Source organism: Watersipora subatra, chromosome 2 (genome assembly GCF_963576615.1).
Source record: "Watersipora subatra chromosome 2, tzWatSuba1.1, whole genome shotgun sequence".
Taxonomy (NCBI): domain Eukaryota; kingdom Metazoa; phylum Bryozoa; class Gymnolaemata; order Cheilostomatida; family Watersiporidae; genus Watersipora; species Watersipora subatra.
In genome coordinates, this window is record NC_088709.1 from 37,978,289 (window position 1) to 38,003,277 (window position 24,989).

The following is a 24,989-nucleotide window of genomic DNA, read 5'->3' on the forward strand; positions in this document are numbered from 1 at the left end:
AAGCCCTGCTGAAGATCGCCTTATAAAAGCTTTACTCAAAAGTTACAATGCCTATGAAAGGCCCTCTAAGGTGGATGGCGAAGCACTCTCAGTCGAATTTCAAATAACTTTGCAGCAGATAATGGACGTTGACGAAAAGAATCAAGTCATCCAAACCAATCTCTGGCTCATCATGGTAGGGCTTCTAGTCACTAGTAGTGCATCACTTACCAGTTGTTAGTCACTAGTAGTGCATCACTTACCAGTTGCTAGTCACTAGTAGTGCATCACTTACCAGTGGTTAGTCACTAGTAGTGCATCACTTACCAGTTGCTAGTCACTGGTAGTGCATCACTTACCAGTTTCTAGTCACTAGTAGTGCATCACTTACCAGTTGTTAGTCACTAGTAGTGCATCACTTACCAGTTGCTAGTCACTAGTAGTGCATCACTTACCAGTGGTTAGTCACTAGTGCTGCATCACTTACCAGTTGTTAGTCACTAGTAGCGCATCACTTACCAGACTGACTCAAACCAACACAGTGTTTTTACCTAGTACCTTTAAAATTTAAACTCTAGCATTCTACAGTTAAGTTTCTTTGTATGGCAGCCACATATATACATATATACATATATATATATATATATATATATATATATATATATATATATATATATATATATATATATATATATATATATATATATATATATATATATATATATATATATATATATATATATATATATATATATATATATATATATATATATATATAGACAAAGTGGATGCTGCACAGTTCGTTACAGAGTGCTCAATGATAAATCAGAGCTAAATTTTGAAATATGTATAAGTGGAACTTCACTCTATAAGTTAAACATTTTATATATACATATATATATATATATATGTATATATATGTATACATATGTATATACATACTTATATATATGTATATATACATATATGTATGTATATATACATATATATATGTATATACATTAATATATGTATATATGTATATATACCGTATATGTATATATATATACATATATATGTATATATACATATATATGTATATGTATACGCATATAAATATATTTATACATGAGTAAAATACTTTAATAATAATAAACTGAAAACTGTTGTTAAACTCTCACTTTAAAAAGACCGCAAACTCAGGTGTCACGTTGATGATTTCTATGCTAGATATTAACACTATTACAAAATGTAAATTTTTTATGATCATAAATATAAACTGTTCCGAACGTTCTCAGAGCCAATGACTGATATTCTAGACACCTGTTGCCACCTATTGACACTTGTTATCACCTCATTTGATCAAAGAGGCAGAGGTGTTGCACAAGAGTTTCTAAAGAAACTTTCTCACGCATTTCAGCTTAATAGTGATAATCGCTGCGCGTCAACAACATAGAAGTTGTTTGCTTTAGAGCCATTATCTCTAAAATATTTCACAGCTATTTTATATGGTCGTATTGTTCTTATTGTTCTTATAAATGACTATGCAAACATGTGTTTAATGTTGTAGTTATTAATGCTAAAATCTATTATATTTGAAATATTTGTTTAAACCACCTGCTCAAGTTATTATAGTTTGCACAAGAATATTTGGTGAATAATAAGGGTTAATGAGAGGGTTGAATTAGCTGCCCTCAAAACTAAATGATGTAAGGGAAAAATGAAATGCATTTGTCTGCTCCACACTTCCTTCTTTTCTGATACAGACAAAGGCTTCATGTATTTTGTTTAGCTTATGAAGTCTACACTACAAGTATAATAAAAAGCCATACATAGGACATAGACATAGACGTGCATAGGACATAGACATAGACGTGCATAGTACATAGACATAGACGTGCATAGGACATAGACATAGACGTGCATAGGACATAGACATAGATGTGCATAGGACATTTTAATAACTGAACTTACATGAAGTTTAATTAGGATAGGAGTTATCTGCTCAACGCATTCAAATGAAACAATGCTTCTACTAATTGTGTAGAGATGATTCGTTTAAGAGTTGTCTACCTGCATTCTTTAAATTTGCAGTAAACATCTGCCAGTAACCAGTAACCAGTAAACAGTAACCAGTAACCAGTAACTGGTAACTGATAATATGTGGCTTTTCAGATGAGATGATCAGACCTGTAGCGATTCATTTTTTTCTCAAGTCCAAAATGGCAACTACCACATTTGTACATGCCCTTCATATCTCAAGCCATTTTTAAACAACATGTGCTCAAATTTAAAATGTTTCTTTTAATCGCTCACAAACAATGTTACTTTACAGCTGTGAACAATATTAATTTAGTACTGTCATGGATGACCAACTAGTACACCTGATCAATGTGTACAACTAGTACCCCTGCTTATTGTGTACAGTTAGTACCCCTGATTATTGTGTACAATTAGTACCCCTGATCATTGCGTACATTTAGTACACCTGATCATTGTGTACAATTAGTACACCTGATCATTGTCTACATCTAGTACACCTGATCATTGTATACAATTAGTACACCTGATCATTGTGTACAATTAGTACACCTGGCCATTGTGTACAATTGATACACCTGATCATTGTGTACAATTAGTACAGGTGATTTTCATCAACTCGCTAACCTTCTAAGAATTGACAGCCAATTAGATTAGAGCATTGTAATAGTTTAACATCCTATCGCTGCTAAGCAACTGTTAGCAGGAACATGAAGAAGAGAGGAACCATAGATGTAAATAGGACTATCTAGTAACATAATTATCGATAGCTCACTACTTACATACATCCATGGCTTTCAATGTCTGAAATAAAGACAGTATATTCTACCAGTCAGAGCTGAATTACTAAGGCATAACTTTGCCCAGAACAACTACATCGTGTAACCATATACATATTAGCTACTAGCTACTAGCTACTAGTGCTTGTGGCAGTTCGATGCCCTGTAGGAGATCGGCAGTCAGCAAAGAACAGTGAGACTAACCAGCTAGTACAAGAAAAACAAAAATATTTTTTATGGATTAACATAAATTGTGTAGCGATTTTTTAAAATTTTAATCTCACATTAAAATTAATACCACATTAACTACGCATAATAGTTCAAAACTTTCATAATGGTGGCTATCTGCTGCTGTTATCTGCTGCTGTTATCTGCTGCTGCTATCTGCTGCTGTTATCTGCTGCTGTTATCTGCTGCTGTTATCTGCTGCTGTTATCTGCTGCTGTTATCTGCTGCTGTTATCTGCTGCTGTTATCGCTGCTCTTAAAAAGATGAATTGAAACCCAATTTTAAAGTGCAGTAGGATGTTGCAGCAATGGAGTGATTACAAACTAGCCTGGAATCCTGCGGACTATGAGAACATAACTGAAATTAGACTGCCTGCAAAATTACTCTGGAAGCCAGACATTCTCATGTATAACAGGTTAAATTTATCTACTTATACATTTGTTGTTTAATAACAAAGCATTAGTAAAACGATTAAAAGATAACATTTTGTTTTCCTTAATAATAATTTTCCATGGTAAAAATTTAAGGTAATTAACATTTTTAACATAATTAAACATTATCATCGTTGTTGTTACTGCCATTATGATTATTACGATTATATTATATTGATTATTTTATTATGGTTATTATTATTATCACTATGATTATTGTTATTATCATTATTAAATAAATACTAATACAGGAAATACAGAGTGCTCCTTGTGAAGAGTAAAAACCTCTGGCCTGTCAGTTTTTAACTCATCAATATTTGTAGCAGCTCATGTCTGTTTATGACAAAATAAATTGAGAGAATGGCAAAACATTTTCGGAGTCGTTGCTAGAAAAGACGGGCAGTTAAACAGAAACATCAATAATTGCTTCCAAACTTTAAATGTAAATATAACTAATACCATGAAGTAGAAAGATGCAATAGCTTTTTATTTTATATCATTTTATTCTTAAAGTAAAAAGCTTGTCAGAATTAAACATTCGCATCGTGATACGGGTGTCACCTGTCACTTGTCACCTGTCACTTGGCACCTGTCACTTGTCACCTGTCATTTGGCAACTGGCAACAGCAACTGGCAAAAGCAAACTAGACTTGCAAGGTTTTGCTCTAGAAAAGTTTTTGTTTTTAACTCAAGTTAAACTATTTTTCATTTTTTCATTCTACAGCGCTGATCCCAAGTTTGACGGCAGCTACCCAGTCAATATGGTCGTCTACAACAGTGGATTTGTGCAGCAGATGCCACCCGGTATCTTTACCAGCTCTTGTCTCATTAACATCAGGTGGTTCCCATTTGATATCCAATCGTGTCAACTCAAGTTTGGTTCTTGGACATATGACGGGACAAAGATAAACTTAAAGGTGCAAGCAGGAGTCAGCACCGGCAGCACGGATGGGTACAGAAAAAGCGGAGAGTGGGACTTGCTTGGTAAATAGTAAAACAGACAAAAACTGAAACCTTTATCCCTATCTGGTTAGTTATGTTTTTTGAGAGGTATTTTGAAATTGCCTGTTACTGTTTATGTAAGTTACTGTATGTGCTAATGGAGATTTAACTTGTAACTGGAGAGGCAACCAAGTTCACTTCAAAATACACCTAATTACATTTTATACTTTACATTAGTCTCGTGTCTTACAATTTACATACGGTACCTTATTTACAGTATCTTATATACGGTATCTTATGTACGGTATCCTATATACGGTATCTTATATACGGTGTCTTATATACGGTATCTTGTATACGGTATCTTATATACGGTATCTTATATACATTATCTTATATACGGTATCTTATATACGGTATCTTATATACGGTATCTTATATACGGTGTCTTATATACGGTATCTTATATACGGTGTCTTATATACGGTATCTTATATACGGTATCTTATATACGGTGTCTTATATACGGTATCTTATATACGGTATCTTATATACGGTATCTTATATATGGTGTTTTATATAAGGTATCTTATATACGGTATCTTATATACGTTATCTTATATACGGTATCTTATATACGGTATCTTATATACGGTGTCTTATATACGGTATCTTATATACGGTATCTTATATACGGTGTCTTATATACGGTATCTTATATATGGTGTCTTATATAAGGTATCTTAATTGTACATGACAAATGTCCAGATATAATTGAACCAATTTTAATTTATTTTTATAATTTACCACATTCTAAAACTTTAGTAATTATGCATGATTATGCAAATTTCTTACTGCTCTTCCAGAATTTATTGAGCTTCTAGGTTTCTCTGATAGCCTAAGGTTTTCTAAAATAACTGAAAGTAAGAGGAATAAAGCACATCAATGCAGTCTTTTGAAAATGCAAGGCTATGCAAGTAAACTAGCCTTTTATACATACTACTATGTACTTTATTGTTAATTCAACTCAATATATCTACTATAACCATCATGCTAAACAAGCTGACCCACTACCCAATCAGAGACAGAGTTTTATACGAGCACCACGCCTTCCATTTGTGAGGCCACTACATACTGAGACCTTTGGTTATGCTTGTAGGTGTACCAGTAGAGAGGAATGTGGTACTATATGATTGTTGCCCTGATAACCCTTATATAGATCTCACATACTCCATCAATGTCAGGAGAAGAAAACTCTATTATCTTGTTAACATAGTTCTTCCCTGTGTTATGCTGGCTGTTTTGACCTTGCTCACATTTACAATACCATGTGAGGCAGGAGAAAAAATCTCATTTAGTGAGTATCAGATTCTTCGCTACATTGAACATTATTACCCGCTTCTAATGGCTGTCTCAAAAGAATTGCCTTTCGCTAAACTAAAGCCGTTTAACATTTCCTTGTCTCCGTATTCAAACTCGTGGTTCGTTAAAACTATGACATGTCATAAATGTTACATAGTTTTAAAAAGGTTAAAAGCCTATCTGGCTTCAGCTTCAAGCTAATTTTCCTGCAGATCTCCACTTCAAATATTTAATAATATTAACAGTATATTGTTAAAGATCTTTTTGTAGGGTGTGAGTCAGATGTCATATTTGAACTGCAGCCCTATTTAGCCTAGCTTAGCCCTACTTGTCCTGTAAGTTACAGATGAACATCTGCAACAAATGATTTGATGTTAAAACTTATGAGACATCAAATACAACTATCGTTGATTGTCTTTAATCTCATGATATCATATCAAATCTCACTTTTATAGTTTTGACCTGAGCTCATGATAATCTCCACAATTGAGCTCTAAATTTTATTTTATTTCACACTGTTTCATATGTGACCATATTGCTGTCTCTCACACTGTTTCAGGTGTGACCATATTGCTGTCTCTCACACTGTTTCATATGTGACCATATTGCTGTCTCTCACAGTGTTTCAGGTGTGACCATATTGCTGTCTCTCACACTGTTTCAGGTGTGACCATATTGCTGTCTCTCACACTGTTTCATATGTGACCATATTGCTGTCTCTGTCACACTGTTTCAGGTGTGACCATATTACTGTCTCTCACACTGTTTCATATGTGACCATATTGTTGTCTCTCACACTGTTTCAGGTGTGACCATATTGCTGTCTCTCACACTGTTTCAGGTGTGACCATATTGCTGTCTCTCACACTGTTTCATATGTGACCATATTGCTGTCTCTCACAGTGTTTCAGGTGTGACCATATTGCTGTCTCTCACACTGTTTCAGGTGTGACCATATTGCTGTCTCTCACACTGTTTCAGGTGTGACCATATTGCTGTCTCTCACACTGTTTCAGGTGTGACCATATTGCTGTCTCTCACACTGTTTCATATGTGACCATATTGCTGTCTCTCACACTGTTTCAGGTGTGACCATATTGTTGTCTCTCACACTGTTTCAGGTGTGACCATATTGCTGTCTCTCACATTGTTTCAGGTGTGACCATATTGCTGTCTCTCACACTGTTTCAGGTGTGACCATATTGCTGTCTCTCACACTGTTTCAGGTGTAACCATACTTCTGTCTCTCACACTGTTTCAGGTGTGACCATGTTGCTGTCTCTCACACTGTTTCAGGTGTGACCATGTTGCTGTCTCTCACATTGTTTCAGGTGTGACCATATTGCTGTCTCTCACATTGTTTCAGGTGTGACCATGTTGCTGTCTCTCACATTGTTTCAGGTGTGACCATATTTCTGTCTCTCACATTGTTTCAGGTGTGACCATATTGCTGTCTCTCACACTGTTTCAGGTGTGACCATATTGCTGTCTCTCACACTGTTTCAGGTGTGACCATATTGCTGTCTCTCACAGTGTTTCAACTGATGGTAGCTGAGGCTCTTCCAGCAACTTCAGACGCAGTTCCAGTGATAGGTGAGCCTGCTAATCAGTTCATACTAAACTGTCTCAAAGCAGGTCCACTTGTTACTATTAAAAGTGTGATCATTTCAAATTCTAATAGATGTTATCAGAAAGTATAGATATTTTAATATCAGTCAAGACTTTGTTTGTTGTTTTAGTTAATCTGTTGAGGAAGCATGACTATTGGCGTCATTTTTAGGAAAATATTTTTGTTCCGAGTTTTTTTAACTGCGATCAAGTTTTGTCGATTTTAATCTTGAAACATCTTGGCAGTCAGTTGACCTAAAATTACAATTAAAATCTTCAATAATAAAAAATGTCTATAAGTGAGGATGTGCTTGTTGCATATCAAACTATTTACTTTTCCTACTACTTAAAGGTCTACTATGTTTACTATAGTAAACCTATATGTTTACTATAGTAAACCTATATGTTTACTATAGTAAACCTATATGTTTACTGTAGTAAACCTTTATGTTTACTGTAGTAAACCTTTATGTTTACTGTAGTAAACCTATATGTTTACTGTAGTAAACCTTTATGTTTACTATAGTAAACCTATATGTTTACTATAGTAACCTTTATGTTTACTATAGTAAACCTATATGTTTACTATAGTAAACCTATATGTTTACTATAGTAAACCTATATGTTTACTATAGTAAACCTATATGTTTACTATAGTAAACCTATATGTTTACTATAGTAAACCTTTGGTGTTTTACTATATTTATAATCTTTGCTATAACAAGAGTTGAGTTCTTCCATCTTTCCTAATCCACGCTGAAAAGATGGGATCATACCTTCCGCTTAGCTACCCAGAACACGACTAACTGTAACAATCGACTACCTATTAGCAATGCAAAATAATTATACGTATAGCTATTACACCTGATCATCTCTTACGACACAGTAAGGCTGGACAGGCTGTACCAGATTGCCAGGATACTAAGAACAATGATTTTATAGTTTACTATTATAGAAGTCATAGTACACCAACAATTTGGTCAAAATGCTTACGGCACCTTTCTGAGTAGTTTATAGAAGTACAAACACACTTCCTACCTTTAATAATTATCTAAATAACAAGTAAAATTATTTATGAACAGTTTATCAACTGTTAAATGCAACTTCATAGTGATTGCACCAGCGGTTACCACTCCGGTGTACAGACAAAAGCTTTAACAATATTTAGATAGCTTGCAGCAAACAATATCTTTTTTATTGGGATAAGATCTTTCTTTACAGAGCTGCTCTTGTTATTAACTTGACTGAAAGGGCAGACAGCTTCACAGAGTTCTTCGCTGTCTGCGTGCTATAAACCTTAAAGTATACACTTTTGTTGGTAAGGGGTGCTCCTTCACAATTAAAACAGTTTGTTCAATGGAAATACACTTTCATTACTACAATTCTAGGCTAAACTCAGTTTTTCAGCTCCATTTGAGAATTTTCCTATAAAATTCAGTTTATTTACATAGAATACTGAATTAGTTATAATTCTCAAGTGAGATTGTGCAGACTTTATCAAGGAGGTTTATTATAAGACTTAATCATTTCTTCTCTTGTTTTTTCAATAAAAATCATAATTCATTTTATTCTTTATATTTCAGTTGTTCAAAAGCTAGAAGGTCAAGTTGTTAGTACCAATCTATATTGCACAAACAACTGCAATGAACTGTATATTTGCAGCCGTGTACTTCTGCTGTGTGATGCTGTTAAACTCATCTTCTGTCGCCTTCGCAGTGCTCGTTTTGAGTTACCATCATAGAGGAGCGATGACTCATCGGATGCCTGCATATGCAAGTTTACCTAATGCTTATTACTTATTACCTATAAATAGCCTCCACTTACACACCTCAAGTCATTGCCATCACTTGCTGCCATCAGTCTCTCCTTTTTGGCGGCTAGCTTGTGCGCTGTTTCTTAAGGCTAAATGGGCGGTTTGGTAAGGCTAAGTGTGTGGTTCACTAAGGCTAAGTGCGCGGTTCGCTAAAGCTAAGTGCGCATTTTGCTAAGGCTAAAACTGGATAGTAGGGTTGCATTTAGGTTTCCAACGCACATCTTAGAGCCATGCTTGTGGCGAGATACCGGAAAATCTTTTTTATTGAAGAATGGAAAATCCAATATGCATCCATTTAGTCCTCCTTACCATAAAGTAAAAATTTGCCTCTACAAGCCGCTTGCGGTAAGACATGGCCAAGATAGACTTTGCCCTATTCATGACCCACAAACAAATCCAGCGAAACATTTTTAGCTCGCTGTTTCTTATAAGACAATCCTCTGGTTATTGCAACCGAGAGGCATTAAAATACTTATATATAAATTTTGGATCCTGACTTATTGATGGTTTTGCTGTCAATGAACGAAACTCGAGGTTGTCGCATACTCTTGTGTAAATACTCTAATCAATACAAAACTACCTCTAACTACTATTTCTCTTGAAATTGTGCACAATAGTGTACAATTTTAGCTGTGCTAGGTGTACAATTTTAGCTGTGCTAGGTGTACAATTTTAGCTGTGCTAGGTGTACAATTTTAGCTGTGCTAGGTGTACAATTTTAGCTGTGCTAGGTGTACAATTTTAGCTGTGCTTTAGGTGTACAATTTTAGCTGTGCTAGGTGTACAATTTTAGCTGTGCTAGGTGTACAATTGACATCTGAAAGTTTCACTTGTACCTCTGCGTTATATCCCTGTTTTGCACCCCTGTCTTGTTACTCTGTCATGCACCCCTGTCTTGTTACTCTGTCATGCACCCCTGTCTTGTTACTCTGTCCTGCACCCCTGTCTTGTTACTCTGTCATGCACCCCTGTCTTGTTACTCTGTCCTGCACCCCTGTCTTGTTACTCTGTCATGCACCCCTGTCTTGTTACTCTGTCCTGCACCCCTGTCTTGTTACTCTGTCCTGCACCCCTGTCTTGTTACTCTGTCATGCACCCCTGTCTTGTTACTCTGTCCTGCACTCCTGTCTTCTTACTCTGTCTTGCACTCCTGTCCGGTACCATCTATTGGCACCTCCTCAATCTATTACAAATGTTTTCTACGTAAGCTGTCAATTATGGACTATTCGATAGCTTCTTTAAAATTGTCAGCAACCTGCCTATATTAGGCTCATAATCAGTGCTACAGGCCTCTGTTACAGTGCTACCTACTCTGTTACCCAAATCTTTCTCCATCATTTGTCTTTGTCCAGTTATTTAAGTTGAGCATATATATACATATATATATATATATATATATATATATATATATATATATATATATATATATATATATATATATATATATATATATATATATTGATCACTTGTGAGTAAACTTATGATTGAATTATAAACAGAAAATATAAAACGATGATAAAAAGAATAACATAGCTTTATCTCCACCAAAGTAAACAAACCACTATGCACTAGCTCTGAACAAATAATAATAATAATAATAATAATAATAATAATAATAATAATAATAATAATAATAATAATAGTAATTATTATTATAATAGCACTATTTTGAAATTACTTTATGATTTGTCTTTTCATTGCTAACTTGCTCAGCCTAAACATGCCCAATGCGGCTCTGGTTTTCACCTTATTGCAGGGAGCCGTGTGAACTGTGTGTGAACTCACTCAAAGTGTCCTTAGCTTTTGTCATGTTTCAGGGCATTAGCAAACAAAACAGAGGTAGTTTTGGCTAATGTGTCACTTTACGATATCTAAAAGTGATTTACATGTATAAAAGGGTGATGTCAACAGCAGTAGATTTGAATATGAGTGGTAAACATTTTTTTAATTACCTGTTCCAATATTATTTCCAATCTACGACGTTTTTGAGATGGCTGCGAATAACTATTCGTTTTTGAGCTTCTAAGAGCTTGTAATCACATTTCCACATACTTTGCACCTACAACACAGCAGGGTAAGACGTCGTGAATCTTTTAATACCAAATAACTGTAATGCGAATTTTGTTGCAAATCAACCTTTAAGTTATCCTTCATATACCATATACCGTAAAACTCCTTTTTGAACACTATGACGCTCTATTTTTCAACCCTTTCTCTATAGTGGCGGTCAAATAAAGGTGGCGTTCCGAATCTGGCATTATGTATTCGTCAAATGTATTCGTTATGTATGTCAAATATTCGTCAAGATTTTGGAAAGATAAAATTAGCCCTTTTATGAGCAAAGCACATGTCGCCTATACTCTGCCCTCTCCTTTGGGTGGAGTGACCTTAACCCTTTTGGATGCAATAAATCTGCTAAATTACTTCCAACTTGTCAAAGATCTCTTAATAAATATGCATTGGAAAGCCGAAAAATATCTCTACCAGTTACATTATAGCCTGTGTCCTGCTTTGCAATTTGTTGGAGATTTCAATTTTCACTTCATTCTAACTTCATTCTAAATTCTAAGGTATATTTTTATTTTATACTTATATGTAACAATGTTGCATAAAAGCTCATTGCAGTCATTGATATGTTTGCTACAGATCGCAGCCAAAACTAGCTTTTTATGTGCAAGAGAAGAGGAGTTACGATCGTTGATCCTTTGTAAGATCAGATTACTGCAATGATGTCATCAAATAATATGCTATAAATCTGCAAATTTATAAGTTATATAACAATAATCTACCAAATGCTACCAGTCTATATTCATGAACAAGTGACATAAATTAATCATACTTAATAATAAGTGCAGAAACAAAGATTATCGTTTTTGAAACAAAAATATTTGCATCGCTTGCTCAGCCTGTTGCATTGATTGTTGCTTTCAAAAGAACAAACATTTTTTAGTTGTTAAATGCCTTCCACAATGTCTTCTAACCTCAACTTTTCTTCTGCACTGCATAACTAGTCAATATTAGCGTACAAACACTTTTTTGTCTGAACGCTAATAGCGTCCAAACACTTTACTAGAGTCACCAAACACTCTACTAGCTGCACCAAACACTTTACTAGCTGCCCCAAACACTCTACTAGTTGCACCAAACACTCTACTAGCTGCACCAAACACTCTACTAGCTGCACCAAACACTCTACTAGCTGCACCAAACACTCTTCTAGCTGCACCAAACACTCTACTAGTTGCACCAAACACTCTACTTGCTGCACCAAACACTCTTCTAGCTGCACCAAACACTCTACTAGTTGCACCAAACACCAGCTTTGGCAGTTATGTATTACACCTGACCATTTCCTTTGGGACACCGAACTTCCAGGGTACCAGTAGTGGGTACTAGTAGTGGGTACTAGTAGTGGGTACCAGTAGTGGGTACCAGTAGTGGGTACTAGTAGTGGGTACCAGTAGTGGGTACCAGTAGTGGGTACCAGTAGTGGGTACCAGTAGTGGGTACCAGTAGTGGGTACCAGTAGTGGGTACCAGTAGTGGGTACTAGTAGTGGGTACCAGTAGTGGGTACCAGTAGTGGGTACCAGTAGTGGGTACTAGTAGTGGGTACCAGTAGTGGGTACTAGCGTATAACAAGTTTGCAATGGATTTAAGAATAAAATATAACATAGTAAGAAATGTGCGCTGTTTTAACAGATATAATATGCTGACCCAAAGACATTTAAACAGCAGACAAAAGCTACTAATGGTGCACATTAAAACTTACAACTGTCTATATATAATTGGAAGAAGTATTTTTGAAGTTCTCAGTATGAGACATAGAAACCCCTAAACATGACCAATCTATAGGAATAGTGAAGTGGGTTGTTTTTGAGGCTACACATTAATTCAAATATAGTCGATTTTGTACAAAACCAAGCCCGAACTGACTTAAAAACTATCTTGATAGACATCTAAAGAAAAAAAAACAATTAATGTAAGTAAAAACACATCTTTTTATCTATTTAAACATTACATTTTATGTATGCAAGTGAAATCTTAATTGATTGATTTTGGAGTTATCTGTTTATGAGCCATTCAATTGGACAGTGTTACTACAGATCAGGCAAGGTCTGGCAAGGCAAGGCAAGGATCTACATACATTATGGCAGTGAAAGCGTGAAGCACTCTGCTGATCTTACAACTTCTTCAATGATCGATTTAACCTTCAAGTTCCAAATTTTGACTGATTAGAATTTGATTAATAGCCTAAGAAAAAAAGATTGCCCTACAAGGGAGTCAAACCCAAATCTTCCAAATCCCATCAGAGCCCGCTACCGCCTTCACTGCTTCACCACTTTTTTAAAACTGCGCACATTGTTACCACACATGAGGACCTGTGTCTTACACACAAGTACTAGTAGGTTAATGATAACTCGCGGGTGTCCAAATGTGAGAGATGAAACAGCAAAACTGACAACAGGCTATTTTATTTATTCTTTAGATAAAAAATGGCATTTGTGTCTGGCTGGCCTGGCTGCTAAGAATGAAACAATCCGAAGAAGAAGAGCCTAGAAGTGCCCACCATAGAGGCTCAAGCGGAAAGGTAAGCAGGCTAGAGCGACAGGAATATAGCACCCTCAGCAGCAAAAGCCTCATGTGTAACATCAGAGATGAAGATGATTACAGCCTGCCAGGCAGCCCCCACCTTCCTTCCGCTGACTTCTCCATTCATAAAGGCAAAGAGGTACGCTCTCTGTTAAATATAACCATTTTTGAGGCCAGCGCAGTAGAACATCCCATATATAAGAAAGTCAGTTTAAGAGAGGGTCACAGGGTCACCAGTCCACTCCATTTACAGCGTTTACCTACATGGTCACTAGTCTACTCCATTTTCAGCGTCCACCTACATGACCACTAGTCCACTCCATTTGCAGCATCAACCTAGGAACAGCCAATCTTTTTACAACACATATTGTATTGCACTCAGGGTTGCCTCCTCCCACTAAATTATGAAGCTAACCTTGTAAGACCTGTTTGTGCCAACATTATTTGGCTTGAGTATAACCTTTTATGTGAATCTTTAATATTTCATAGTTTTTTTGCTTTTTAATCTTTTCTTTACCAAAACCGACTGTATCATCATAATGGACTGATCCTAGTGTACCAAATTCGCATAGTTTCACCTTTTAATAAACCTTTTTGAAATCATTTTACTTATTTTTTAATTTGTATTGTAATAACTGATAATTGGCTTGAATAATTACGATAAGATTTGTAGTACTATTTGAAAGCTAATATTTGTGATTAGCTCTACACAAGTAGATAAACTTTTCGCTTTCTATACTTGAAAAGTAAAAAGTATGTTTTCAAAATGGTTCTGCCTAAAAGTTTTGGTCTGCTAAAAAATTTATACTGCTTTTAGTTGTTTTTACAAAAAATATTTTTTATTTGAAGGTAAACAGAAGTCCATCTCCTTCCTTATCAGACTGCACACCTACCCGTACAGAGCTCAGAACCATTCTAAAAGAACTAAGGCTAATCACAGAACAAATGAAAAAGAAGCAAGAAGAGGAAAAAGTGGTGGCAGACTGGAAGTTTGCCTCTAGAGTTATAGATAGACTCCTGCTATGGGTGTTCCTGATACTCACCCTCACATCAACCTGCGCTATTTTACTTACTGTGCCAAATATGTTTGCATCATCACAGGAAATTATTACATGACTTCATAAAGATTTGACAAATTTTATTTTTATTTCTTTTTTTCACTACTGAACACAGTTGTCAATTATACAGCTAGTTGAGTACATAGCTCATTCAGCATCTACAAGACATAACTCTATACATAACTCTATACATAACTCTATACATAACTCTATACATAACTCTATACATAACTCTATACATATACTGTAGATGGTTATGATTTTTGTAGGTCAATAGGAAGTATGTTTCATTTGATCTATATAATGAAGTAAAAAATCAACTTTATATATCTCAATTATGCTGGACATTAAATCTGTCTCTGAGTGTGCATCTCCTAAGCTGTGCTATTCAACTGTAGGCTATGTACTGGCTACCTGTAGGCTATGTGTGGGCTACCTGTAGGCTATGTATGGGCTACCTGTAGGCTATGTGTGGGCTACCTGTAGGCTATGTATGGGCTACCTGTAGGCTATGTGTGGGCTACCTGTAGGCTATGTGTGGGCTACCTGTAGGCTATGTATGGGCTACCTGTAGGCTATGTACTGGCTACCTGTAGGCTATGTGTGGGCTACCTGTAGGCTATGTATGGGCTACCTGTAGGCTATGTGTGGGCTACCTGTAGGCTATGTATGGGCTACCTGTAGGCTATGTGTGGGCTACCTGTAGGCTATGTATGGGCTACCTGTAGGCTATGTATGGGCTACCTGTAGGCTACGTATGGGCTACCTGTAGGCTATGTGTGAGCTACCTGTAGGCTATGTGTGGGCTACCTGTAGGCTATGTGTGGGCTACCTGTAGGCTATGTGTGAGCTACCTGTAGGCTATGTATAGGCTACCTGCAGTAAGCTGAAGACATTTCAAATATTTTTAGTATACAAACCTGTTTGATAGTGTGTCTTAGAATTTAAAACAATTTTTATTGAGTTTGTTTATGCAACTTTATCATGTCTTTACAATTTTTAAGAATAGAGAGTAAGATTTATTTTTGATTTCAACCTCAAATGTGACATATATCTAGTGATATATGTCACATAATGTGACATATATCTAGTGATATATGTCACATAATGTGACATATATCTAGAATCAAGTGAATCTTAGAAGCACAGTCTAATAAAGTGCTCAAATTAATCATTTTGGTTGCAAAGAAGACGTTGAATAAATGCATTCATGGCAATCAATTTAGAAGAATGAATAAGTTTTGCTTGTCCTTCATAGTTGAGGATGATTAGACACCAACTGTCTAACACAATCATCCTATTTCAAGTTAATAGCATTAATAATACAGCTCTATGGTATAAACTAACTTTGATAGTAACTGCCTTGTCAAGGTCACCAATATTGGCTCGCACAAAGTACCCTAAGTTACACGTGCAGACAATCTTTGCACTAGCATTACATATAAGATTAGAAGATGAAAATGACAGTTTATCCGCCTTTTAAAAAACTCAGGCTACATAGCTCAATGAAAAACTTACTACAGTCGGTTACCAAAATTACCTGGTATAAGGAAAAGAGAGTACAACTCATCATTATATTGTTTGTAGAAAGATACAAAGCATTACTACTAAAAGATATTTGTAGTAGTTTTATTAGTAGCTCTATTGTTATTTGTTATATTTGTAATAAATTACTTGCTTCAGCAAGTACACTAAGTCGCTTTACCGCAATTGATAAGCTAATATTTTTTGTTTGCCGGTAAGTAGCTAAACGAGGCAAAACTTTTTTCTAATAATGCTATGACTGGCTCTGATAGCAAGTATTCTGTCGTATACTAAACTATGTAGTACTCGGAAAACTTAATGGCTAGTTGATAGTTGAAGTGTAATTAGTGCTCTCACTCAATTACAAACTAGAGTTTTCTTACCTCTATACTGTACATTAAAAGAGCAAGAATCTCCTGAATGATAGTCTACTCATTGCAATCAAGAAAAGTAGAGAATTCTTTTTAGAATTTATGATTTACACAGTAAATAGATGAATTTCCGGCATTGCATGGGTAATAAAAACAGCTTATAAACAGTGGTTGCCACTGGCTAAGTTGATTAATTAGCCAGTGGTAAAATTAGCAAATTGACTAATCTGAGTAACTTAAGCTAGTGTGTTGCAAAACTTAGTATAATAGGAGCTGCCATGAAGGTAATGAAGCCGTGAAACCAGATTGTGTGACGTTATGCTTCACACAACATCATTATTCTTATTTTAACCGATGTAATGACTGTGTGCATAATAAATCATAGCAGGTAACCCGTGTGGTTTAGTGGATAAAATGTCTGCCCTGGATAGTGGATAGAATGTCCGCCGTGGTTAGTGAATAGAATGTCCACCGTGGTTAGTGAATAGAATGTCCACCGTGGTTAGTGAATAGAATGTCCACCGTGGTTAGTGGATAGAATGTCCGCCGTGGTTAGTGAATAGAATGTCCACCGTGGTTAGTGGATAGAATGTCCACCGTGGTTAGTGAATAGAATGTCCACCGTGGTTAGTGGATAGAATGTCCACCGTGGTTAGTGAATAGAATGTCCACCGTGGTTAGTGGATAGAATGTCCACCATGGTTAGTGAATAGAATGTCCACCGTGGTTAGTGAATAGAATGTCCGCCGTGGTTAGTGGATAGAATGTCTGTCGTGTTTAGGGGATAGAAGGTTTCGGAGTTGCAATCTAAAGTGGGGCAGATTTTTCATTTTTAAAACTTTATTGCTATAACTGGGCACACAAAGGACCAGCAGACAAACAGATGAAATAAAAAAACGACCAACACTGGGATTTATATAAATAGAGAAAGTAGTCACACAATAAGGCAATTAATAGTAATTAATTATTTATAACAATTTAATAGATAACTTTTGATATTGTCAGCATTTTTCTCTCCACTTATGGGCCAGCCTGAATAATTAGGCTGAGTCCCTGCCTAATTATGAGTCATTTTTAATCTTGCCTTCCTCGAGTCTGATGATCTACGATTCGATTTGTTGAGAGACTCCAAAGTTAATATTTAGGTGATGTTTACACTTGTGTAAGCTCTAAACCACTTATTGATAAACCCTAATATAACCTTCTACTCTCGAGAGATGAAGTCCTTTGGGAATATGCTGACTGAAGGCTGAGAATAGCCATGGAAGGCAGACTACATTCTTGTGTGCGGTAAAGCTCTACACAGTAGTATTACCTGCAGCTCATCACTCAATTCCAACTGCTGCTTTTAAAAGGACGAGTTAAGTTTATAAAAATCTCAAAGCTGCACCCAAATTAATTTATTTTATTTGAAATCAAACCAAACCAGTTATAAACTAATATGATTTAAGTTTTGGATTTGATTTAATACTTGTTCATGTCAAATCAAATCACTCGCCAGCTGCATTCAATCCAATTATTGAGTACTGAAACACCTAAAAAACAAAAGAGATGTTTTTAACAATACAAGGTAGTTAATTGTGAGTTTCCTATTTTTTTATCATTTGATGAAACAATAATGTTATATGTTGTATCGCAAACAAGTAATAGTCATAACTAGATGCCCAATGAAGTATTCCGGATATTGGATCAATAGATGCAATGAGTATATTTTATGTATTTCTACGTGAGAACAACAGTAAACAAAATATAATATTAAAAATAAACAAAATGATTGCTAATAACAAGAAGAAACTATTTTAGACTTTTATTTCATAACCTAAACAATGACCTATTTTTGACATCAAATTTCAGAAACCGTATTTGTTGTAAACTGCAAACACGACATCCTGTATTATTGAGCTCATTAAAGCAATCTGAAAACTTGAACAATTTTGCACATCTTATGTATTTAGACAGTTCTGTCTGCGGAATTATAAACATGCATATAGAATCAGACAGTCTTGTAGAATTATAAACATGTATATAGAGTCATACAGTCTTGTAGAATTATAAACAAGTATATAGAGTCATACAGTCTTATGAAATTATAAACATGTATATAGAGTCATACAGTTTTGTGGAAATATAAACATGCATATAGAGTCATACAGTCTTGTGGAATTATAAACATGAGTGTAGAGTCTAACAGTCTTGTGGAATTATAAACATGCATATAGAATCATACAGTCTTGCAGAATTATAAACATGCATATAGAGTCATACAGTCTTGTGGAATTATAAACATGTATATAGAGTCATACAGTCTTGTGGAAATACATACATGCATATAGAGTCATACAGTCTTGTATAATTATAAACATGTATATAGAGTCTAACAGTCTTGTGGAATTATAAACATGGATATAGAGTCATACAGGCTTGTGGAATTATAAACATGCATATAGAATCATCAGTTTTGTAGAATTGTAATCATGCATATAGAGTCAGACTGTTTTGCACTGTCTCAACCATGAGTCTTAAGTTACACATACAGTAGAGGAGAAATCATAGATAAATAGAAACTTTTACAAGTGGCGTTCTATAGTCTTGTAAAATGATAGTTTGCAGTTCAGGTTTGCATAAACTAGTTCTTTAAGATTTATATAACGTGATACCATAACAGACATATAAGATATAGTTTGTATGGTGAAAGACAAATGAAGTTATTCAACTCTATGGAATCATAAGATTATTCCAGTGTATAAGCCACTGACTTTACAACGCAACTACAAGATTTAAGTGCTTTCCCTGTACATGATCACATTCTGATTGATGTGTTTTGTTTGTAGATAAATATTTCTGCTAGGTAAAATGAGGACATAGCTTCATGCATAGCCTTTGCTCAACGTTATTAAGTTACAATAATGCATTTCTTCATGATGATGATAGCTACACTTTGTCCTTTTGTAACAATGTTAAACACTTGTAAAGTACCTAGTCTACCATACATCACACAATTAGTAAACTTTCACAAATAGTCTAAATGATTCACTAACGAAACTGTCCCTGATCTCATCTATGATAATTCAATTAATCTGATGCAACCTCATTGATATTTCAAATTTGATTGGACAGCGAGAAAAGATTGATTTCTCATAGCCTTTGGGTATACTCAAGTGTTACACGAGTTATTGCATTGATTGATGACAGCAAGCAGCAGGCACTGCCCTAGCATATGATATTCAATCCAACCCCAAACAGTTGTAAAGGCAAAAATAGAATAGAGATATGTTCAGTTGTCTTTTAAGGTCTAATATAAGGCATACAAATTTCATCGTGCAAATCCTACCACTGCTACATTGAGTCTCTCATCTCTGTTTCCCTTCTTATACAAAACATTCTTTCATTTTGCAACTCTAACATCAGAAACTCTAACATCAAAAACTCTAACATCAGAAACTCTAACATCAGAAACTCTAACATCAGGAACTCCAACATCAGAAACTCTAACATCAGAAACTTTAACAGCAGAAACTCTAACATCAGAAACTCTAACATCAGAAACTCTAACATCAGAAACTCTAACATCAGAAACTCTAACATCAGAAACTTTAACATCAGAAACTCTAACATCAAAAACTCTAACATCAGAAACTCTAACATCAGAAACTCTAACATCAGAAACTCTTCTATAAGTCTTCAACAGTATTGTAAGACTCTGCTTCTATAAGTCTTCAACAGTATTGTAAGACTCTGCTTCTTTAAGTCTTCAACAGTATTGTAAGACTCTGCTTCTTTAAGTCTTCAACAGTATTGTAAGACTCTGCTTCTATAAGTCTTCAACAGTATTGTGAGACTCTGCTTCTCTAAGTCTTCAACAGTATTGTACGACTCTGCTTCTCTAAGTCTTCAACAGTATTGTAAGACTCTGCTTCTCTAAGTCTTCAACAGTATTGTAAGACTCTGCTTCTCTAGGTCTTCAACAGTATTGTAAGACTCTGCTTCTCTAAGTCTTCAACAGTATTGTAAGACTCTGCTTCTCTAAGTCTTCAACAGTATTGTAAGACTCTGCTTCTTTAAGTCTTCAACAGTATTGTAAGACTCTGCTTCTCTAAGTCTTCAACAGTATTGTAAGACTCTGCTTCTCTAAGTCTTCAACAGTATTGTAAGACTCTGCTTCTCTAAGTCTTCAACAGTATTGTAAGACTCTGCTTCTCTAAGTCTTCAACAGTATTGTAAGACTCTGCTTCTTTAAGTCTTCAACAGTATTGTAAGACTCTGCTTCTCTAAGTCTTCAACAGTATTGTAAGACTCTGCTTCTTTAAGTCTTCAACAGTATTGTAAGACTCTGCTTCTTTAAGTCTTCAACAGTATTGTAAGACTCTGCTTCTATAAGTCTTCAACAGTATTGTGAGACTCTGCATCTATAAGTCTTCAACAGTATTGTGAGACTCTGCTTCTCTAAGTCTTCAACAGTATTGTACGACTCTGCTTCTCTAAGTCTTCAACAGTATTGTAAGACTCTGCTTCTCTAAGTCTTCAACAGTATTGTAAGACTCTGCTTCTCTAAGTCTTCAACATTATTGTAAGACTCTGCTTCTCTAAGTCTTCAACAGTATTGTAAGACTCTGCTTCTCTAAGTCTTTAACAGTATTGTAAGACTCTGCTTCTTTAAGTCTTCAACAGTATTGTAAGACTCTGCTTCTCTAAGTCTTCAACAGTATTGTAAGACTCTGCTTCTCTAAGTCTTCAACAGTATTGTAAGACTCTGCTTCTCTAAGTCTTCAACAGTATTGCAAGACTCTGCTTCTATAAGTCTTCAACATTATTGTAAGACTCTGCTTCTATAAGTCTTCAACAGTATTGTAAGACTCTGCTTCTCTAAGTCTTCAACAGTATTGTACGACTCTGCTTCTCTAAGTCTTCAACAGTATTGTAAGACTCTGCTTCTCTAAGTCTTCAACAGTATTGTAAGACTCTGCTTCTCTAGGTCTTCAACAGTATTGTAAGACTCTGCTTCTCTAAGTCTTCAACAGTATTGTAAGACTCTGCTTCTCTAAGTCTTCAACAGTATTGTAAGACTCTGCTTCTTTAAGTCTTCAACAGTATTGTAAGACTCTGCTTCTCTAAGTCTTCAACAGTATTGTAAGACTCTGCTTCTCTAAGTCTTCAACAGTATTGTAAGACTCTGCTTCTCTAAGTCTTCAACAGTATTGTAAGACTCTGCTTCTCTAAGTCTTCAACAGTATTGTAAGACTCTGCTTCTTTAAGTCTTCAACAGTATTGTAAGACTCTGCTTCTCTAAGTCTTCAACAGTATTGTAAGACTCTGCTTCTTTAAGTCTTCAACAGTATTGTAAGACTCTGCTTCTTTAAGTCTTCAACAGTATTGTAAGACTCTGCTTCTATAAGTCTTCAACAGTATTGTGAGACTCTGCATCTATAAGTCTTCAACAGTATTGTGAGACTCTGCTTCTCTAAGTCTTCAACAGTATTGTACGACTCTGCTTCTCTAAGTCTTCAACAGTATTGTAAGACTCTGCTTCTCTAAGTCTTCAACAGTACTGTAAGACTCTGCTTCTCTAAGTCTTCAACATTATTGTAAGACTCTGCTTCTCTAAGTCTTCAACAGTATTGTAAGACTCTGCTTCTCTAAGTCTTTAACAGTATTGTAAGACTCTGCTTCTTTAAGTCTTCAACAGTATTGTAAGACTCTGCTTCTCTAAGTCTTCAACAGTATTGTAAGACTCTGCTTCTCTAAGTCTTCAACAGTATTGTAAGACTCTGCTTCTCTAAGTCTTCAACAGTATTGCAAGACTCTGCTTCTATAAGTCTTCAACATTATTGTAAGACTCTGCTTCTATAAGTCTTCAACAGTATTGTAAGACTCTGCTTCTCTAAGTCTTCAACAGTATTGCAAGACTCTGCTTCTATAAGTCTTCAACATTATTGTAAGACTCTGCTTCTATAAGTCTTCAACAGTATTGTACGACTCTGCTTCTCTAAGTCTTCAACAGTATTGTAAGACTCTGCTTCTCTAAGTCTTCAACAGTATTGTAAGACTCTGCTTCTCTAAGTCTTCAACAGTATTGTAAGACTCTGCTTCTATAAGTCTTCAACAGTATTGGAAGACTCTGCTTCTCTAAGTCTTCAACATTATTGCAAGACTCTGCTTCTCTAAGTCTTCAACAGTATTGTAAGACTCTGCTTCTTTAAGTCTTTAACAGTATTGTACGACTCTGCTTCTATAAGTCTTCAACAGTATTGTAAGACTCTGCTTCTCTAAGTCTTCAACAGTATTGTAAGACTCTGCTTCTTTAAGTCTTCAACAGTATTGTAAGACTCTGCATCTCTAAGTCTTCAACAGTATTGTAAGACTCTGCTTCTATAAGTCTTCAACAGTATTGTAAGACTCTGCTTCTCTAAGTCTTCAACAGTATTGTAAGACTCTGCTTCTCTAAGTCTTCAACAGTATTGTAAGACTCTGCTTCTTTAAGTCTTTAACAGTATTGTACGACTCTGCTTCTATAAGTCTTCAACAGTATTGGAAGACTCTGCTTCTTTAAGTCTTTAACAGTATTGTAAGACTCTGCTTCTTTAAGTCTTCAACAGTATTGTAAGACTCTGCTTCTCTAAGTCTTCAACAGTATTGTACGACTCTGCTTCTCTAAGTCTTCAACAGTATTGTAAGACTCTGCTTCTCTAAGTCTTCAACAGTATTGTAAGACTCTGCTTCTCTAAGTCTTCAACAGTATTGTACGACTCTGCATCTATAAGTCTTCAACAGTATTGTGAGACTCTGCTTCTCTAAGTCTTCAACAGTATTGTAAGACTCTGCTTCTCTAAGTCTTCAACAGTATTGTACGACTCTGCATCTCTAAGTCTTCAACAGTATTGTAAGACTCTGCTTCTCTAAGTCTTCAACAGTATTGTAAGACTCTGCTTCTCTAAGTCTTCAACAGTATTGTACGACTCTGCATCTATAAGTCTTCAACAGTATTGTGAGACTCTGCTTCTCTAAGTCTTCAACAGTATTGTAAGACTCTGCTTCTCTAAGTCTTCAACAGTATTGTAAGACTCTGCTTCTCTAAGTCTTCAACAGTATTGTAAGACTCTGCTTCTCTAAGTCTTCAACAGTATTGTAAGACTCTGCTTCTTTAAGTCTTCAACAGTATTGTAAGACTCTGCATCTCTAAGTCTTCAACAGTATTGTAAGACTCTGCTTCTCTAAGTCTTCAACGGTATTGTACGACTCTGCTTCTCTAAGTCTTCAACAGTATTGTAAGACTCTGCTTCTATAAGTCTTCAACAGTATTGTAAGACTCTGCTTCTCTAAGTCTTCAACAGTATTGTAAGACTCTGCTTCTCTAAGTCTTCAACAGTATTGTAAGACTCTGCTTCTCTAAGTCTTCAACAGTATTGTAAGACTCTGCTTCTATAAGTCTTCAACAGTATTGGAAGACTCTGCTTCTCTAAGTCTTCAACATTATTGCAAGACTCTGCTTCTCTAAGTCTTCAACAGTATTGTAAGACTCTGCTTCTTTAAGTCTTTAACAGTATTGTACGACTCTGCTTCTATAAGTCTTCAACAGTATTGTAAGACTCTGCTTCTCTAAGTCTTCAACAGTATTGTAAGACTCTGCTTCTTTAAGTCTTCAACAGTATTGTAAGACTCTGCTTCTCTAAGTCTTCAACAGTATTCTAAGACTCTGCTTCTTTAAGTCTTTAACAGTATTGTACGACTCTGCTTCTATAAGTCTTCAACAGTATTGGAAGACTCTGCTTCTTTAAGTCTTTAACAGTATTGTAAGACTCTGCTTCTTTAAGTCTTCAACAGTATTGTAAGACTCTGCTTCTCTAAGTCTTCAACAGTATTGTACGACTCTGCTTCTCTAAGTCTTCAACAGTATTGTAAGACTCTGCTTCTCTAAGTCTTCAACAGTATTGTAAGACTCTGCTTCTCTAAGTCTTCAACAGTATTGTACGACTCTGCATCTATAAGTCTTCAACAGTATTGTGAGACTCTGCTTCTCTAAGTCTTCAACAGTATTGTAAGACTCTGCTTCTCTAAGTCTTCAACAGTATTGTACGACTCTGCATCTCTAAGTCTTCAACAGTATTGTAAGACTCTGCTTCTCTAAGTCTTCAACAGTATTGTAAGACTCTGCTTCTCTAAGTCTTCAACAGTATTGTACGACTCTGCATCTATAAGTCTTCAACAGTATTGTGAGACTCTGCTTCTCTAAGTCTTCAACAGTATTGTAAGACTCTGCTTCTCTAAGTCTTCAACAGTATTGTAAGAC

General features: G+C 35.5%; 1 protein-coding gene across 3 annotated transcripts; it reads left to right on the forward strand.

Annotated features, from left to right (window-relative positions):
• Window positions 1–97: 97 nt before the first annotated feature.
• LOC137388855 (neuronal acetylcholine receptor subunit alpha-7-like) lies at window positions 98–15,632 on the forward strand. Of its 3 annotated transcripts, none has more exons than XM_068075319.1 (8): window positions 98–175; window positions 3,311–3,420; window positions 4,161–4,420; window positions 5,538–5,735; window positions 7,247–7,333; window positions 9,011–9,120; window positions 13,649–13,891; window positions 14,602–15,632. In XM_068075319.1, the coding sequence occupies exons 1-8, from the start codon at window positions 122–124 to the stop codon at window positions 14,866–14,868; spliced, it is 1,329 nt and encodes a 442-aa protein (XP_067931420.1). In that variant the 5' UTR covers window positions 98–121; the 3' UTR covers window positions 14,869–15,632. The 3 variants fall into 3 exon arrangements, with proteins under 3 accessions (XP_067931420.1, XP_067931423.1, XP_067931422.1); XM_068075322.1 differs by having other exon boundaries at window positions 13,649–13,750; XM_068075321.1 differs by having other exon boundaries at window positions 3,311–3,411.
• The last annotated feature ends 9,357 nt before the right edge of the window (window positions 15,633–24,989 follow it).

Bases quoted from the DNA above. Each gene is read 5' to 3' on its own strand.
- LOC137388855 (XM_068075319.1), top strand. From the start codon at position 122: ATGGACGTTGACGAAAAGAATCAAGTCATCCAAACCAATCTCTGGCTC. The intron at 3,421-4,160 runs GTTAAATTTATC...TTCATTCTACAG, and splicing joins GACATTCTCATGTATAACAG to CGCTGATCCCAAGTTTGACG. The intron at 9,121-13,648 runs GCAAGTTTACCT...TTTATTCTTTAG, and splicing joins CTCATCGGATGCCTGCATAT to ATAAAAAATGGCATTTGTGT.